Here is a 19530-nt window from a genome sequence, read left to right as displayed (position 1 = left end):
TTTTTTGCCTTCATTTGAGATTTATTTAATTTTGGGTTATTATTATTCTCACATGTACTAACTACAGTGAAAAGCTTCTTGATGTGTGCTATCCAGTCAGCAAAAAAACTATACACGATTACAGTCAAGTTGTCTGCAGTGTACATATACAGGATAAAGGGTATAATGTTTGGAGCAAGATTAAAGATAGTTCGATTAAAAAATAGTTTGAAAATACCAAAAGAGGTAGATGGGAAGGTCAGGACCGCTCTCTAGCTGTTGAGAGGACGGCTCAGTTGCCTGATAACAGATGGGAAGAAGCTGTCCCTGAATCTGGAGATATGCTTCTTCAAACTTTTGTACCTCTTGTCTGATGGGAGAAGGGAGAAGAGGGAGCCACCGGGGTGAGACTGGTCCTTGATTATGCCGAGGCAGCGGGAAGTGTAGGAAAGAACTGCAGATGCTGGTTTAAATCGAAGGTAAACACAAAATGCTGGAGTAACTCAGCGGGACAGGCAGCACCTCTGGAGAGAAGGTATGGGTGACATTGCGGGTCGAGACCCTTCTTCAGACTGATGTCAGAGTGGGCGACACAGAGATAGAATGTAGTCGGAGACAGTAAGACTAGTGGGAGAACTGGGAAGGGGGATGGGATGGAGAGAGAGGAAAAGCAAAGGCTATTTAAAGTTGGAGAAGTCAATGTTCATACTGCTGTGGTGTAAGCTACCCAAGCGAAATATGAGGTGCTGTTCCTCCAATTTGCGCTGGGACTCACTATGCCAATGGTGGAGGCCCAGGACAGAAAGGTCAGATTGGGAATGGGAGGGGGAGTTAAAGTGCTGAGCAACCGGGAGATCAGGTAGGTTAAGGTGGACTGAGTGGAGGTGTTCAGCGAAACGATCACTGAGCCTGCGCTTGGTCTCACTGATGTACAGGAGTTGACACCTGGAACAGCGGATACAGTAGATGATGTTGTCGGAGGTGCAAGTGAGCCTCTGCCTCACCTGAAAAGACTGTAGGTGTCCTTGGATGGGGTCGAGGGGGGAGGTTAACCCTGCTGAACTCACAGGCCCGATGCTAGCTATCTTTTATACCCTTTTATCTGTATATATTTATTTGCCTATGTACTAGTTCAATTCATCCACATTGTACATATTGTTTTAACCAGTATTTTTACTACTTTGCACTCTGATTAGATGCTAAACTGCATTTCGTTGTACCTGTACTCGTATTTGTGCAATGACAATAAAGTTGAATCTAATCTAATCTAAAGGGACAGGTGTTGCATCTCCTGCGGTTGCAGGGGAAAGTACCTGGGGAGGGGGTGGTTTGGGTGGGAAGGGATGAGTTGACCAGGGAGTTGCGGAGGGAACGGTCTCTGCAGAAAGCAGAAAGGGGTGGAGATGGGAAGATGTGGCCAGTGGTGGGATCCCGTTGGAGGTGGCGAAAATGTTGGAGGATTATATGCTGTATGCGATGGCTGATGGGGTGGAAGGTGAGGACAAGGGGGACTCTGTCCGTGTTACGAATGGGGGGAGAGAGAGCAAGAGCGGAGCTGCGTGATATCGAGGAGACCCTAATGATAGCCTCATCTATAATAGAAGAGAGGAACCCCCGTTTCCTAAGGAATTAGGACGTCTCCGATGCCCTGGTATGGAAAACCTCATCCTGGGCGCAGTTGTGGCGTAGTCGGAGGAATTGGAAGTAGGGGATAGTCTTTACAGGAAGCAGGGTGGGAAGAAGTGTAGTCTGGATAGCTAAAGGAGTCTATGAAGTGCAGATGGAGTCAATGGAAGAGAGGTTAGTTTGAGTGATGGTCTTGGCTATGTCCACAACTCTTTGGAATGACTTCCAAATGTTTCCAACATCCAGTTTTTGGATTTTCATTTACACAGGGGGGGGGGGGGGGGGGGGGGGGGGGGGGTGAGGGTTGCAGGAAGGTAAAAACAGACAAGGTCGCCGAGAAATTATGTTTTGCTGCAAAGTATACCCAAGTAATCAAGAAATAACAAATCTTCCCCAGAAAGGACATCAATAATTATGCAAAACAGTCGTGGTTAAAAATAATAGGTATATGACAATCATATCAGTACAAATGTCACGAAAAAATATTTTCTTCAGCATCTTAACACTAAAGAACTAATTTAATCAATAATGTTCCAATTGTACATGTTACCTCCTTGAGCTTGCTCTCCAAAGAATTCGGTGTCATGGATTGAAATAAGGGAATGGCTGAAGAGAGAACTAAAGAGATAAAAGAGAGGTATGATCCGATGAGAGTCTTCAAGTGACATCGGAGAGCCTCGTGAGATCAGATGAATCAAAGGTACCATCGACCTTAAATGCATAAAAGCACAACATTAATCATGTTCCTGACAAATAAAATGTAAAACAAACAAATCTACACAAATTAAGCCAACTGAAAGCTGAGAATATATCTTTCTTCATCTAATCAGGGAAAACGTGACTGAAAATAATATGATGATTGTACCATAAATACTTTCTATAATTACTATTAAAACAATGGTATTGTTTCTTGGTCAAGGCAAGAACACATTGCCAATACTGGAAATCAATAAAAGGGATCATCTCCTTTTGAAAGTTGGTCAATAATTATTCTGTCTCACAAATGCTATACTTGAAAAGTAAATAGGCTGCACAATTTTCCCAATGCCCAAGTCTACATGTGTCTTTTGAGGAAACATATCTGAATAAAAAATGAATTACTGCAGGGATGTCATTTCTTGAAGCATTTGGTGCCCGTATCAAATAGGCATAAGGAAGACTCAAAAAGGTAATGCAATTTAAAGTACATGGGCCTTCTGATGAAGGGCCCAGTGGTTTTTATCAAAAACTATTTCAGGGCTCTGAAAGTTTCAAGCATCTATTTTTCCCTCTTATATAAACTGATCAAATTATGTTTTTTAAATTAAGAAGTAACCAGTGACATTATATTTTATAGTACTTTTTAAAGCTTAGTTTCCCCACAACGTCTTGTGTTTCAGAATAATTGATAGTGCAGGCAGAGCTCAACGTAAAAGTGAATGTGGTCATCTCGGCATGTCACATATTAATACACAGAACATTTTTTTACAATGCTTCAGATACTTGGCAATGATTCATTGCCAGCAATACTTCTGAATGTTTTGGTGCCTAGAATGTGTTCATTTCATACTATTTAAGCCTCATCAATTCTAAATAATTCACATTCAAACTCAAACACTGAAAATTATTATTCATCAGCTTCCAAAACTGCTGTACTTCAGTAGTATGTTTATAGTACAAAAAAATTGAAGCAGGAGTGGTTCATACATCCTGCCTGAGCCTGCTCCACCACTCAATAGCATGCCTACTTTAATCTTTGGTTTCACCATTTTAAGGATTAACTGCTAATCCTTCGTACCCATTTTAAATAGGCAACACTTTACTTGAGACAATGCCATCTGATTCTAAATCTGGTGAAATATTAATATCATGCTTTTCAGAATAATCTTTGGGGATCACATGGAATTCCTTATGCAAAAGGTTAAACAAACTGCTCGCAGCGCAAGAACAGGCCCTTCGGCCAACAATGGCTGTGCCGAACATGATGCCAAGACCATCTCTTATCTGCCTGCCTCCATATTTCCCCATATTCATATGCCTATCCAAACGTCTCTTAAATACCACTATCGTATGTAACTCAACGACCAACCCGAACGTATGTTACAGGCAATCAGCACCCTCTGCAAAATAAAAACTTGCCCCGCACATCTCGTTTAATCTTTGTCCCTCTCACTTTAAACATATGCCTTCTAGTATTTGATATTTCCTTCCTGGGAAAAGGTTGTGATTGTCTACCCTATCTATGCCTCACATAATTTGTTATTTCTATTTGGTCTCCCCACCACCTTTGGCATTCCAGAGAAAACAATCCAAGTCTGTCCAACCTCTCCCTGCAGTTTATTACCCCCTAATCCAAGCATCATTCATGTAAACCTCCATGGCCTTCCTGTATTGAGGTGATCAGAACCGCATACAATACTTCAAATACGGCCTAACCAAAGTCCTATAAGGCTGCCTCATGACTTCCTGACTCTTATACTGAATGCCTGACCCATGAAAGAAAGCAGATCATATTACTTCTTTATCACTCTATTTACTTGTGTTACCACTTTCAGGAAGTTATGGACTTAAACCTCAAGATCCTTCTGTCCTTCTCACTATTCATTAGTTACTTCAATTAAAGCCAAGTAAATGGTGATAATATTTGAACGCACTGTATGATGCGTACCTCTCTCAGCCCTCCTTTAAAGCAGTTCCTCAGACAAGCTTAAGTCCCCTGCCTTAATTACTCTTCATAGATTCCAGTAGATTTGTTTCATTATCTACCATGCGATATTTTAAGTTATGATACCAGTAACCGAAACCTCTGTTTCAAGCAGTTATGAAGGTTAATCAAAAAATACTCTAACGTAGTTGTTAAAATCTTTTAAGTAAACAGCCTAATTTGGATAAGTGTGACGTGTTGCATTTTGGTAAATTAAACCAGGGCAGGACTGGCACAGTAAATGGCAAGGCCCTGGTGTGTGGTTTAGAACAGAGGGGTCTACGGGTACAGATACACAATTCAAGGGAAGTGGTGAAATTCATTGGACAGGGTTCTGAGTACAGGAGTTGGAACGTCATTTTATAACTGTAGAAGTTGCTGGTGGGAGTATTGTGCATAGTTCAGGTCACTCAGTTATAGAAAATAAGCTGGGGAGTACATAGAAAGGATTCACAGGATGTTACCAGGACTGGAGGGCTTGAGTTATAAGAGAATGGATTGGCTGGACTTTTTTTTACTTTGGAGGGTATGTGGTAGTGTGGTGGGCGAAGAGGTATATAAAATAAGAGGCATAGATAAGGTGAATGGTCAATCATTCCCCAGGGTAGAACTTGAGGGGATAGATTTAAGGTGAGAGGTGAAAGATTTAAAAAGGACCCGGGCGGCAACCTTTTCAGCGGCCAAAGGAAGCTGTAGAGGGAGGTACAATTTCAATGTTTAAAAGACATTTACTCAGGTACATGTATATTAAAGATCGAGGGGGATGTGGGCCAAACGCAGGCAAATTGGACTAACTCAGGTAAACATTTTTGTCAGTATGAATGAGTTGGGCTGAAGGGTTGTTTCCCAGCTGCAAGACCTTGATTTTGTTTATTAGTGGTCATTCACTAAATGTTAGAACCAGTCATGCGTATTCTAGAGATATTTGTAATTACATAGGAAAAGCTAATCCTTTTTTTAAATTTCTCTGATGCATCTCAGCCAGATTTGATATTGCACAAATTTAATGAATTAATATATTGTATGGTTTCCACAGAACAGTAAATGTAAAACAGACAAGGCCTTTGAGGTGCGACATTAAATAGATTTTAAAAATCAGGAAAAAAATCAGATGGTTATTTTTATAGGATCACACTTTTTTTTAAAGACAGTCCACTTAGCACTTGGAAAATTAAATGTAAACTCTGTTAAATTATACCTTTAAATTGGTTAAAAAATTCCTCCTTTAATACACATTCATCACGGAGCTAGGTTTGCTGAGAGGACATTCAGAATTTGGCCAGAAACTGGCCAGTGGACATTGCACAATTATCCCAATTGATAAAAATTTATATCGCAGCAAATTACATGAATAATTTATATGTTAAAAAAGGCATCAATATTGAAAGTATCAATGAATGTAGGAAGAGCACCTCATGCGCCAAAACTGCTCTTCAGCATGATGGGCAGCATTACGTATTTAACAACATTTAACAAGGTGTATTAATATCAAAGTGTAGTACAGTAACTCAGCTTGGCTTTAGCAAAACCAACTCAAACCTGTGACCACCAGCATGCAAAAACACACAGGCAGAATGCATAGGGAAACATCAAAACCTGGCAAGTTGCAGCTCCAAGTCTGGCATTTCTCTGACTTGGAAATAAAATACTATTCCTTCTTCATTCCTAGAACTCCCCATCGTTAACAACTTGAGTATCTTTGCCACTCTGGCAGCAGCAGCTCAAGTCAAAAGCTCATCACCAGCTTTAAGGACATTTAAGATTGCGCATTATTTTGGGAAACCCTTTTCTGCATTTCCCACATCTTAGAAATCAATAGAATATACAGAGTAGAACAAATGTACATCTTTCTTTACCCCGTTATCATTTTTGTTGTTACAGATATGATCAAATTCCAAAGATGTCGCATGAATCTTGCATTGAATGCCAAACTGTATAGAAGTCTGAAAGAAACCACATTGATTGTTAGAACCATATATGAATTAAAGATCTTATTGAATTTCTAAATTTAAAGATTTCTCCAGAATATAATCAAATCAATCCTTTGTTATACACGATAACTTACTACAGCAATTTTTTTCTGATAACAAACAGTAAAGTACGATTCTCAATACATAATCTGCAATAAATCAAAAGGCAATTGGTATATAAAAATAACGATAAGCAAAGTCCTATTTTTCTTACAAATAATGTTAATTATGGGACTGAGGGATATGAAATACAAATATTTAATCATTTGTGAAGCTCACTGTGGCATCTCAAGCACATTAAATTTATTTTGTTCCCTTTGTTCTTCGGACTAAATAGTTAACATTGCTCAATATGTTATTGTGCAAGTGTATTAGCTTCACTTTTATGTAATATCAAGTCCGATAAGCTCAACTGTTACCTGCAGAGCCAAATGTCTATTCATCATTATGTGAACTTTTTCTCAGTTTTTATTCTCCATGACAAATTCATCTGTCAAATCTTGGAATATGCAGGATACAGATGTGTTCTCGTTTGAAGTATACATTTCAGTTCCTACTTTTCCTACGTTCAATACATCATCCAAACAACTTATCACTTCAAATGGCAAAACAAAGATTTTTACAATATGGCAATTACAAGCAATTCCAATGGATGCAGAGGAAGGTTCTTGAAAGGGTCCAATCACCTATCCATAAACATTCCAATTTTATGGGAATACGTTTTTCATGATAAATTCATTTTTTTACACTAGGAAATTAAATAAATCAGTAACACCAAATTCAAATTAGTAAAAGAGTTTCCTTTCTAAAGAAATATCAGTTTCTTACATGGAACTTAATTCAAAATAAAAAGGACTGCAAAAATAATGCAGTGAAGATCATGCACTATGATGACATCTGAGCTAAAGTTTATATCAGAAAATATATTGGTAAAGTAGTACACAAGTCTAAAAAAACCTTCACAAAGTTCCTTTTCCCTATGAACCATTCAAAAAATCTGATGGTGAAACATAATTCTAACATTATGTTTGTAGCTAATGTGTGAAACCTTCTGAGCTTTCTTCCACACATTATCTCATGCCATTGACAAAGCCACTAATAAGTTTCACATGAATGTTCTTCATGCCAAAATTGGTCTTGCGTGATAGAATAAAACAGACAATTGCACATATCCACAGAGAGAGAAAATTCACTGTGTGAAAAAAGTTGGCGATTTTATCACCCATTCTGAACTTAAAAACAATTTCAGGCCATTTTAATTTTACCACCTGTTTTGTAGCCATACTATAGTTACATGCAGCAAATTGCCCCATGTGTGTAGGAAGCAAAACAGGGATAACATAGAACTAGTTGAACGGGTGCTGGATGGTCAGCAGAGGCTCGGTGGGCGAAAGTGGATGTTTCTGTGTTTATGTCTAAACTAAACACTTCCACCCAGGACTGTTGGATAACGGAGCAGCACACTTTCATTTATTTAGTTAGGCTGTTAGCAATATCAAATGCATTTCCTTTACTATCACAGACCGGATCCGATTAGTTTTTTGTCATATACACCAGTGCGCAATGAAATTCCGTTTGCAAATGAAGCTCACAGAGCAGTCTATCTACTGTAATGAAAAATATAGCGTAACAAATAAATAAATAGATACGTACACGTGTTACCAAGACATGGGACTATATCAGTTACTGCTTTGGCTCAATGGACTTTTGCACAGATCGGCAGGAGATGGTTGGCAGGTTCATTCAAATGTATATTAAATAATTAAATTTTGAAACACATCTTCCAATAATAGGAGTAAAAACGTTTAATGATAGCCATCAATTTTAAACAATACAGTTGGCTTCAGAATTAACTAGAAAACACCCACTTTTGTTTCATTTACTAATTAAAATATTGCCTGTAATTAATCAAATTGATTTTACCTAACCTGTTTTAAAAAAGAACAATTGTACACTACTTAATGTGTTGAGTCAATTTGAGTGGGACAGTGGGTGGGAGGCCTATGTTGAATTATAGCAAAGATCGAACAGAATGGCAGAACACCTAAAAGGGGCTGACCAATTCATTCCCTTGAGTCTCCATTATTAAGTCCTTAAATTAAAACCAATTTGATTAAATGGCTTATAGATTCTGATCCGTGATTAATATACTTGAATACGATTTTTTCTTTCAGCACCTCATCTACTTGGTCAGGCAATTATCTCTTACACAAAGAGTGTCTACGAAGCTCTTTTTACTTTGGAAGTAAGACGTTTCCAACTTAGTCTGTAACCTTCACGCAGAGCATGCTAATGGATGTGCTGGGCAAAATCAAAAGGGAAACATTTTAAAAGCAGGTGGACATTCACATTTCATGAAAAAATGGAATACAATATATTCCTGGCAGCTTTAAAAAGTCAGAATTATACAGCACATTAAAAGGCCCCATGGCCCAACTCATATCCCTCTAAATCTTTCCTTCCTGCCCGAATGTCCTTTAAATGTTATTATATCTGTTCTAACAACTTCCTTTGGCAGCTCTTTCCATTTACTTATCACCCTCTGTGTGACATAGACATAGAAACATAGAAATTAGGTGCAGGAGTAGGCCATTCGGCCTGCACCGCCATTCAACATGATCATGGCTGATCATCCAACTCAGTATCCCGTACCTGCCTTCTCTCCATACCCTCTGATCCCCTTAGCCACAAGGGCCACATCTAACTCCCTCTTAAATATAGCCAATGAACTGGCCTCAACTACCCTCTGTGGCAGAGAGTTCCAGAGATTCACCACTCTCTGTGTGAAAAAGTTTTTCTCATCTCGGTTTTAAAGGATTTCCCCCTTATCCTTAAGCTGTGACCCCTTGTCCTGGACTTCCCCAACATCGGGAACACTCTTCCTGCATCTAGCCTGTCCAACCCCTTAAGAATTTTGTAAGTTTCTATAAGATCCCCTCTCAATCTCCTAAATTCTAGAGAGTATAAACCAAGTCTATCCAGTCTTTCTTCATAAGACAGTCCTGACATCCCAGGAATCAGTCTGGTGAACCTTCTCTGCACTCCCTCTATGGCAATAATGTCCTTCCTCAGATTTGGAGACCAAAACTGTACGCAATACTCCAGGTGTGGTCTCACCAAGACCCTGTACAACTGCAGTAGAACCTCCCTGCTCCTATACTCAAATCCTTTTGCTATGAAAGCTAACATACCATTCGCTTTCTTCATTGCCTGCTGCACCTGCATGCCTACTTTCAATGACTGGTGTACCATGACACCCAGGTCTCGCTGCATCTCCCCTTTTCCTAATCGGCCACCATTTAGATAATAGTCTGCTTTCCTGTTTTTGCCACCAAAATGGATAACCTCACATTTATCCACATTATACTGCATCTGCCAAACATTTGCCCACTCACCCAGCCTATCCAAGTCACCTTGCAGTCTCCTAGCATCCTCCTCACAGCTAACACTGCCCCCCAGCTTAGTGTCATCCGCAAACTTGGAGATATCGCCTTCAATTCCCTCATCCAGATAATTAATATATCTTGTAAATAGCTGGGGTCCCAGCACTGAGCCTTGCGGTACCCCACTAGTCACTGCCCGCCATTGTGAAAAGGACCCGTTTACTCCTACTCTTTGCCAAGTGACCAAGTGACCCGTTAGGTTCCTATTAAATCTCTTTTCCCTCGCCTTAAATCCACGGCCTCTTGATTCCCTTATCCAAAGACTGTGCATTCACCATACCTATTCCCCTCACGAAATACCACCTATCCATGCTCTCCAGAGATGCTGCCTGAGCCACTAAGTTACTCCAGCATTGTGTGTCTTTTTTGTCCCAACTTCGATACACAAATCCTGCTTTTGCTAGCATTCCAAATACCTTCACAACCCGTTCACAGTGAATGCCCTGCCCTATTTTACCCTCCCAAATTGCAACAGCTCACTTAACTGAATTAAAGTCCATTTGCCATTCCTTGGCTCACTTATCCAGCTGAGCAGAATCTTGCTGTAATTCTTGATAACCACTATTTACGTTACCACCTATTTTTGTGTCATCTACAAACTTCATTATGCCATGTACATTCTCATCCAAATCGTTGACAGAGATTACACATAGCAATGGGCCCAGCACCGATCCTCAATTCACACCACTGGTCATTGGCCTCGTGTCAGAAAAACAACCCTCCACCACCAGCTTCTGCTTTCCACCATTAAACCAATTCTGTATCCAGTTCCAGGAGAGATTCAGCTCTCCCTGGATCCCATGCAATCTAACCTTTCAGAGCAGCCTGCCATGCGAAACCTTATCACAGTCAACGAAGACTGTGAAGAACTTCTATATTACAAATGGGTTACCATTCCGCAGAACACAATGTACAAGTACTTTAGAGCAATATTTAAATCTTCAAGGCAGAATTACACAATATATTAAGAAGCCATACAAACATCTGAAGGGTCACTAGAAATGATAAGTTCAAGAAGCAGTGTGCCCAAATTAAGCAAGCTGACATTCATGATAATATTAATTAAATTGTCTGGGAAAAAGGCAAGCATAAATAGGTGGCCTCTACGGGAAGGTGTGTTGCTAGAAAATAGTCCATGTTGCAATAGTCCACATTGCAACTTTCCATAATAGGAAGCCATACCATTTGCATGTGCATTGAAGTGCGTTTGTTCAAAAATGTAGTTTCCCCCCCCCCCCCCACCCCAAATCATAAATTCAATGAGCCGGAACTTTGTGTAACTCAAATGTTTGGGTGCCGATTTTTGAATCCCATAGGGCAAATTTTTGTTACAGAATAGGCCATAATGTAGGGGTTCTCTGCAACACTTTTAATAAAAACAAAATCCTCTGAGCCTTCATGAAGACCAGCAGTGAAGGGGAGCGCAGTGAATAAATGCTCAAGGAGAGTCCATCAAGATGGAATGGAAGTTGGTTAGGCAAAAGAGTTTATGCTGAGAGTGGGTCAGTAAATTTTCAAACATATTTTAACTTAGATTACAGCTGGAAACTAGATGTTAGAAAATAATGTACACTGTATCACAATTATTAATTGCGTAAGAGGAAAAAAGTACTGAACATTCTGTAGCTGTATATATAAAAACATAGAAACAAATGGATCAAATCACAAATCAGAAAAGGAAATTATCACTTTGGGTTCTGCCCTCCCTTCTGAGCTAAAAAATAGATAATCAGAATGATTCCATTGACCAATTTGGGGATTAATGGCAGCTCTGATGAACAGAGGGATTTTGGGAACCAAGTCCATAACACCCCAAAAATAGCAGCATAATCAGATAGAAGGTAAAGAAGGACTATGGGTTGCTTGCCTTTATTGGTCAGGGCAACGAACATAAAAGAGTGGAGGTCATGTTGCAGCTTTATAAAACTTGGGCAGACCACACTTATTAACCAAGTATTGTGTGCAATTGTTCAATTACAGGAAGGGTGTAGAGGCTTTGGAGAGGGTGCAGTAGAGGTTTACCAGAATGCATGGGATTAGACGGTAATAGCTAAAAAGAAAAGTTGGACAACATTGGATTGATTTCGCTGCAGCATTGGAGGCTGAGGAGAGTCATGATAAAAATGTATAATATTTTGAGGCATAGACAGTCGGAATCTTTCTCCAACAGTGGAAATATCAAACATTAAAGGGTATAGGTGAGAGGGGGATGGTTTAATAGAGAATATACAGGGAAAGTTTTTAAACAGTGGTGGGTGCTTAGAACATACCTATCGTGGTGGTGATGGAAGCAGATTCGATAGTGGCATTTAAGAGGGCTTTTGCGAGGTGCATGAATGTGCAGGGAAGGAGGGGGTGGACGGGGGGGAGATTTGACATCCAGGTAGAAGAAATTTGTTTAATCTGATATCATTGTGGGCACAGACATTGCGGACCAAAGGCCCTGGTCCTGCTGTGCCTCACTGGACTTTGTTCAATGATTAATTAACAATGGGCTGCAAAACACCAGCTTAAAATGTAATTGTATGGAAAATGAGTGAAACCAAGTTTTCATGGCAGAGCACGTACATATTCAATTCCAGGCTTTGCGAAAAATGGTCTTTTGGGCAAGCTCATTTGGGAGACCCTACAGATATATATAAACGGAATGCATACCTGCCACACAGAATTAAAACATTAACACTGAATTAGGTTTTCTTTATAGCCCTTTACTTTATGTTTAAAAAAACTTAACATTGATTTTCTTAATCAAATACTGTCACATTTTCTTAATCAAACACAATCAAATTTAATAATTCTGATTCTTAACACTCACAAGAAAAGAGCAAACTACAGCGGAGGTAGAATTAGCCAATAAATACAGGCCTCATTTACCTTTGAGACACCAGATCCACGTGAAAATGCAAACAAAAGCTGTCACCTGCGGACAGGGTGATTAGACATTAACTACCACAGCCCTGTTCAAATATTTTGAGTAAATCAAGTACAATATGCTTCAATATGCTTCGTTATACTGAAAATAAGTGGCAACATCTGGTCACTACACTTTGAACGATGATCCAATAAACAGATGCAAATATACTGAGTAGTATAATAGAAGGATGACAAGATTAAAGTGCAGTCTACATAAGTGCAAGCAGTGTGCAACACTAATTAAACGTCTTTCAACATTTCAGCTCTTTTCATATGACACAATTCACTGCCAACCAAATACCACACACAGTACATACTGGAGAGCTAAATCACAGGATCCAGACAAACCAGCCAAATGAATATAGAATTGACTTGAAATTAGAAGAGGGTTGTGGCAGAGGTTTATCTTTTTCAGACTGGTGGACTATAACGAATGGTGTGTCACAGTGAAGGGTACTGAGTCAGTGCTGTCCGCTACATATAATAATGATTCAGACGTAGATATAGTTAGCTTAGTTAATACGTGCAGATGAAACAAACCTTGATGTCCCAGTGGACAGTGTAGATGGTTATATAAGGTTTTAACGGGATCTGGAACAACTATGCCAATGGGCCAAGGAATGGAAGATATAGTTTGGTAAATGATGCATTTGGTAAAAGACCAGGGCAGGACTTGCACAGTATATTGTAGGGCCTGGGGAATGTTGTGGAACAGAGATAGTGGTGCAGGTACATACTTCCCCGAAAGTGGCAAGCGGACAGAAGCATGGTCAAGACCTGAATGAATGTACCTCAGTTGTCATTGGTTTAATTAAAAAATGCATTGGCAACTGCATTCTGCCAGTCAATTTTGATTCACTCCCTGCAAAAGCCAGGTTCCGTGATATTCAAGATGATCCTGCACTGAAGATAGCCAAGTACAACCTCCACCAGGCTATCACCAGTGTCACGAGAGAATTTCAAAACAAGCTGGAGGCTCAGTTCAATCAAGCAGATGCCAAGCAATTGTGGCAGGGCCATAATACATTCATGGGCTACAACCCAAAATCAAGTGCAATCTCTGGAAACAACACATCTCTACCTGATGAGCTCAATGCCTCTATCTAATTTTGAAGAAGGAAACAAGGTTCCACCTGGCCAAATCCCACATCACCCACTGGCACTGAGTCATATATATCAGCGGTAGTAGTCAAGTATGCTTTCATCGACCATAATGAAATGCTCTGAAAGATCACTATGGACCCGAATCTACGCCAGCCTTCCGGACAATCTAGACACCTAGCAATTTGCATACAGGAAAAACAGGTCGACAAAGGACTACATTCAAATCTTTGACTATAAAAATACAAGTTATTGCTCAGACTTCAGCACCATTCCTTCCACTCCAGCTCTGTGGATTCTGAGACAATAAATGTGGCCAATGTGGGAAATGCAGATGGGGCAGGTTGTGAGTGACAGAGCAAGCTAAAAGCAAGAATGATGATACATCCCATCTACTGTCTACACAGAGGTTGTGTTCTCAAGATGCATGGAGATAAAGTTTGCAATGCCAACCCAAGAGCTCCTTTCCCACTTTGAGCAATCTTGAGCCAACAACTCCCAAATCATTAAGCGACTAACGAGCAGATTCACAAGGTGGTTTTCAGCACATCCTTAAATCTATTCCTTTACCAATCCAGTAATTCCTTCCTATGACAGAACTAGGAATAGTGTATGGTGATGCCAACACGAATAAGGCATACCCAATGGCGCAGAAGTAACTAGAATCTTCAGCAGTAGGGAGGTTAGCTTGGGAAGATGATAACAAATTTGAAGATATCATTAGTGGTATTTTTACCAGTATCTTGAGAGGACTTCTACACATAGTGCAGGTCGCAGGTACAAACAGAAGGGCTAGGATCACCGCCGTCAGGCATTATGACGGGCTGTCGTCTTTATCTTCAATTACCTCCTCTTTCAAGCGACCAAAGGTATATCAATACAAATACCAATTTATGTCATCAATACCTTTAGTTCGCCAAGTGGTGGCTTCAAAGAAACAAACGGTCCACATTTTCCAGTGTCACCAAATCTTTATTGTTGGAGGCTGTATGGTACGGCAGGGGAAGATTAGTGGAGAGCATTGGTGGATATCAAGGGATGTTACGTGTCAGGTTGCCAAGCACAACCAAACACAACTGCAGTCTGCTTATTGCAGTTTACTACTGAAGTTTGTGAGATCTTGATTCTGATGTGTGGTTACTGTAGGTTGAAGACTCCCTTAGTTCTCAAGTGCAAGTTATATGGAAATCCCTCGAGAAGTACAAGCATGATATGATTACACAGAAAACACTCACTGAAAACAAAATATGAAATAGTATTCTGTGTCATTCGAGGTCAACATAAAGTGGGCCTGTCCCATTTAGGCGACTTTTTAGGTGACTGCAGGAGACTATGCAGTCGCCACATGTTTTTGCGGGTGGTTGCCGGGAAGTCGCCTTCATGGCCGTGAGGAGTTCCCGCATTCTGGGAACTAATCGCGGCCTCATTATAGTCGCCATGGGGAGTAGCAAGAATTCATGTGCTGCAGGTGGGTCGCCAGGTGGTCCTAGTGGGTTGCCAGGAGGTCGAAGTATTAATCCTGGCCAGATTGGAGAGGCTACGAGAGGCTACAATAAAATTAGGTAAAGGCTTCAGGGCTGCTGGGATATTTGGTCAATTTGAAAGTGCTCCCTGTGGAACTGGGACATGCTGCAGAGTGGCGCCAGTTTGTCTAGAGCCTAGATCTGAGCTGCAGGAAGAGCATGGGAACACCTGCAAACCCTGTCAATTTGGTGCAAAACGCATAGAATGGATTGGATGAATGCAAACCAGACATACACCTTGTAAATAGTTGTAAATAATGTTGCAAAGCTTTACTGCACTGAATGCTGATTGGATGAGGTATTGGGCCTTGTCTGGTTTTCTTGTAGATCAGGGTGAATGTTCCAAGGTTCACTTCCTTGAGAAACACTGTTTGAATACAATGTATTAGCCACTGTATTATTGGGTTAGGGAAATGTCTGTCATGTATGGGGTTAATCAATATCTGTAATAGGATTGCAAAGAGATTGTGCATCAGCCCCTCAAGGTTCGGGGACCTATAAAAGACCGCTCCCACGAGGTCCTGCGTCGATCTTCTGGGAGAGCGCTTGGGACTGCGTGACCTTCTGGAGTGTCTCTGTTTGAGTGAGGCCTAGAAGACTTGATCAGGCAGATAAGGTGGTTAGGTATAGTGATTGAATTGTAATTGTGTTATGTCAAAATAAAGATTAGTTGCACAAGTGCTTGATTCAGTGGATTTTCACTGGGGGAAGATTAGAACGAGCTATTTACAGAAAGTTGTCTCGTAGGTTGTAGCCGGTGCTACCCGGTCAATTTCATTGGCTCATTAGAGAAAAAAATGTAAGCAGTCCTTTTCAGAACCAAGGATAACCGACCAGTAATGTTAAATGTCCACCGAGCTTCACAGCCATGTATCTCTGGCTTCTTAAAAGTTGTCGACACTTCTTCTCCCCCCCTCTTTTAAAAGATTTACCGTACACTGCGCTTTAGCCTTCTTAACTACAGCGCCAACCCTCCTGTTCATCACGGTGTGTGTCTGTATCACCTTGGCTTTGCACCATGTGAATTTCACTCAGACAGCGCTCCCCCTGATTGCCTTGTCCCCCGCCTGCATAACGGGCTGGTGAAAGAAGCGATGTGTGCGTCTGTTCCACTCTTGACAGTCGCCGTTCCAGTTGCCAGTTTTTCAGGCGACTGCCGGCAACTTGACAGTCGCTGGCAGTCGCCTGAAAATTTGCGTAAGTGGGACAGGTCCATGAGCCACACAACAGATATGAAATATCCATTCCTGTATTACATGCATTTAAAATTACTAATGCCGCCAGTAACGTCACTGATCCAAAAAGTTAGCTGAACAACGATCTCATCAGAATACATTAGACTCTTAATTTGAGCTTAATTGGACACTGCAGTTATCAGCATTGCTTGAATCTTCACACGCATGTGTCAGAATGCATAGTAAAACTGGCCGTCTGTTTAAGATTCTAGTGAAAGTACATAACCAGAATATGAACGTACTTAATTATCTGTTTTAACATATTGAATAGCTATTTAAAAAGTCTGTAAATAGTGCCTGGGATTTAAAAGCATCATCCTATTTACAAACTACAACTTGTTCAAGGTTTAACTAATTCTGGTATCAGCCATCAGTGTATCAATAGGAACGCTAAAAGCCGACAGAATACTGGAGCCACTAAGCCTAGTACCACAAAGTAATTGGTTGTAGATTTAAGTGCCCTGTTCATCTTGTTTTCTGCTTAATGCTGTTTACTGCAAAACAGTAATGTAAATAATGCACTGAAAGTCTATTAGCCACTATTTTAGTTTAGAAGTCTTTATAGCTGCCAGAGGAAGTAAGATGTCAGTGAAATTGTCAATGCTCGATTAGGATAATTGGCATTTTGTAGGTTAATTACATCAAGACAGGATGTGAGGTTTCAAGAACATAGATGCTACTGAATTGGAATGTTTGCATTTCTTGCTGCAAATACCCTACCTCCCTGGGCAATAACGACTAATTTTAAATGCGTCCTCACACTGGCCACGTTTACTGGTGAATTATTTCTAAAGGTGCTTACTGAAGTGAAGAAAGCAAAGCTATGGCTGCAATTGTACCAGCACAGCTGCCATTTCCTGTGTGGAATACCCTGCTTTAAATCAGTTTTACTGAGAATCAGCATTGTGGAGTTCCTAAAATCATTAATTATCTATTTATTTAAAGGCTTCAGCTAATTGCTACCAATTCACAATTGTTTCAGGTATAGACAATCTTACCTCTTTAGATTTCAAGATTTGTTAGTCTCTTACACAAAATTCTCACAAGGCTTTAGCTTTGTTTAAATATTTGGGTCTAATAAATGCTTTGCCATACAAGTATTAATGTTTCAATCTTCTTTCATAAAGAAGTCAAATTTTAGGTGTATTTTTCTCCATATTGCACAAAATAAAGACTGATTTTTACACTGCTACATAATTGGAAGGTTAATTGGATACTATAAATTATCTTGGTATGATCAGATGTCTGGAAAATGAAGATAAAAATGTCATGCATGCAAGAGAATCGTGTACAGAGAATTAAGTGGAACTATTAGGAATATGGTGGAGACGATGAACCAAATTACCTTCTATGTTGAAGAATATTGAGAGGTATAATATGATTAGTCCCAGAGCCTTGTGCGTCTTCTCTAAATCGAAAAGATTGATTTCCTGTTTTTAAGTATTTAATCATAATTCAAGTATATTTCAAGTTATCCATTCCTTTGCTTAACAATCTCATACGGCTAAGCATGTATAAATTCGATCAGCATCAAAATGCAATTTTGATGTTTAATGTAGACGATAAATCGCAATATCTCTGACAGTCAAAAACCTCAATCAAATTGCCACTCCGCCTATGGAACTTAAGAGAAAACAATCCACGTTTGTCCAACTTTCCTCGCAGCTAATACACTACAATCCGGACAACATCCCGGTGAATGACATACAGTGCTCTCCATAATATTTGGAACAAAGACCCTTAATTTATTTATTTGCCTCTGTACTCCATAATTTGAGATTTGTAATAGAAAAAAATCGCATGTGGTTAAAGTGCACATTGTCAGATTTTATTCAAGGCCATTTTTATACATTTTGGTTTACCCATGTAGAAATTACAGCTATGTTTACACATAGTCCCCCCATTTCAGGGCACCATGTTTGGGACACATGGCTTCACAGGTGCTTGTAATTCCTCAGGTGTATTTAATTCCCTCCTATGCTGTTTATTAACATGAGGACTAAAGTTGTGAAATGAAAGTTAAAGAAGCCATTATCAGACTGAGAAACAAGAATAAAACTGTTAAGAGACATCAGCCGAACCTTAGGCTTACCAGTTTGGAACATCATTAAGAAGAAAGAATGCACTTGTGAGCTTACTAATCGCAAACGGACTGGCAGGCCAAGGAAGACCTCCACGGCTGATGACAGAAGAAATCTCTCTATAATAATAAAGAAAAATCCACAAACAAACCGGCAGATCAGAAACACTCTTCAGGAGTCAGGTTTTGATTTGTCAATGACCACTGTCCGCAGAAGTCTTCATGAACAAAAAAAGTGTCTACTCCTTGGATAGACACTAAATGCTGGAGTAACTCAGCATGGCAGGCAGCATCTCTAGACAGAGAGAATGGTCAGAGATGCTGCCTGTCCTGCTGAGTTACTCCAGTATTTTGCATCTATCATCGGTGTAAACCAGCATCTGAAGTTCCTTCCTACACATAATTCTACTCCTTATTGTATCCTTTAAAATCTTCTGTTAAAATATTTAACAGAAATATTTTAAATTAACAAAATGCCTATAATTACATTTCAGATAATTTTGGAATGTTTGGTTTAGCAAACAAAGTGTCTGAATTTATAATTGTACCCCTTATTTTTTTTCTTTTTAAGCTTCACAACACAACAGCAATGTTTGATATTGGAATATTTATTATTCACTAGAGCTGCTGTTGGGACTGCTCCTCCAACGCAAGATTCCACCACTCACACGTTCCCCCAACGCAATATTGCACTACTCACACATAGCCGCCAACTGCGCAGGCGCGGCTCATTTCTCCTCATCCCCCAGCACTCCCTCCGCCTACTCTTCACCCTCCCTCTTCAATCCCTAGAGAGGGAGGGAGGGTAGAGAGGGAGGGGGACAGAGAGGGGGGGGAGGCAGAGAGGGAGGGAGGGCAGAGAGGGAGGGGGGGCAGAGAGGGAGGGGGGCAGAGAGGGTGGGGAGGAGGATGGTGGTAGAGAGGGAGGGGGTAGAGGAGGGGTGTAGAGATGAAGGGGTGTAGAGAGGGAGGGGTGT

General features: G+C 40.2%; 1 protein-coding gene across 4 annotated transcripts in view; it reads right to left on the bottom strand.

Moving 5' to 3' along the window:
• ube3c (ubiquitin protein ligase E3C) overlaps window positions 1–19530 on the bottom strand; it is a 144072-nt gene that overhangs the window by 78614 nt on the left and 45928 nt on the right. For all 4 annotated transcript variants that reach the window (XM_033044432.1, XM_033044458.1, XM_033044441.1 and 1 more), the window contains exons 12-13: window positions 6145–6231; window positions 2156–2316 (exon numbers count right to left, since the gene is read on the bottom strand). In XM_033044432.1, coding sequence (XP_032900323.1) covers window positions 2156–2316; window positions 6145–6231 — 248 coding nt within the window. The remainder of the gene's footprint in view (window positions 1–2155; window positions 2317–6144; window positions 6232–19530) is intronic.

Source organism: Amblyraja radiata, chromosome 2 (assembly GCF_010909765.2).
Source record: "Amblyraja radiata isolate CabotCenter1 chromosome 2, sAmbRad1.1.pri, whole genome shotgun sequence".
Classification (NCBI taxonomy): Eukaryota; Metazoa; Chordata; class Chondrichthyes; order Rajiformes; family Rajidae; genus Amblyraja; species Amblyraja radiata.
Note: the sequence above shows the minus strand (reverse complement) of the source record. Positions and strands in the feature narration are given on the sequence as shown.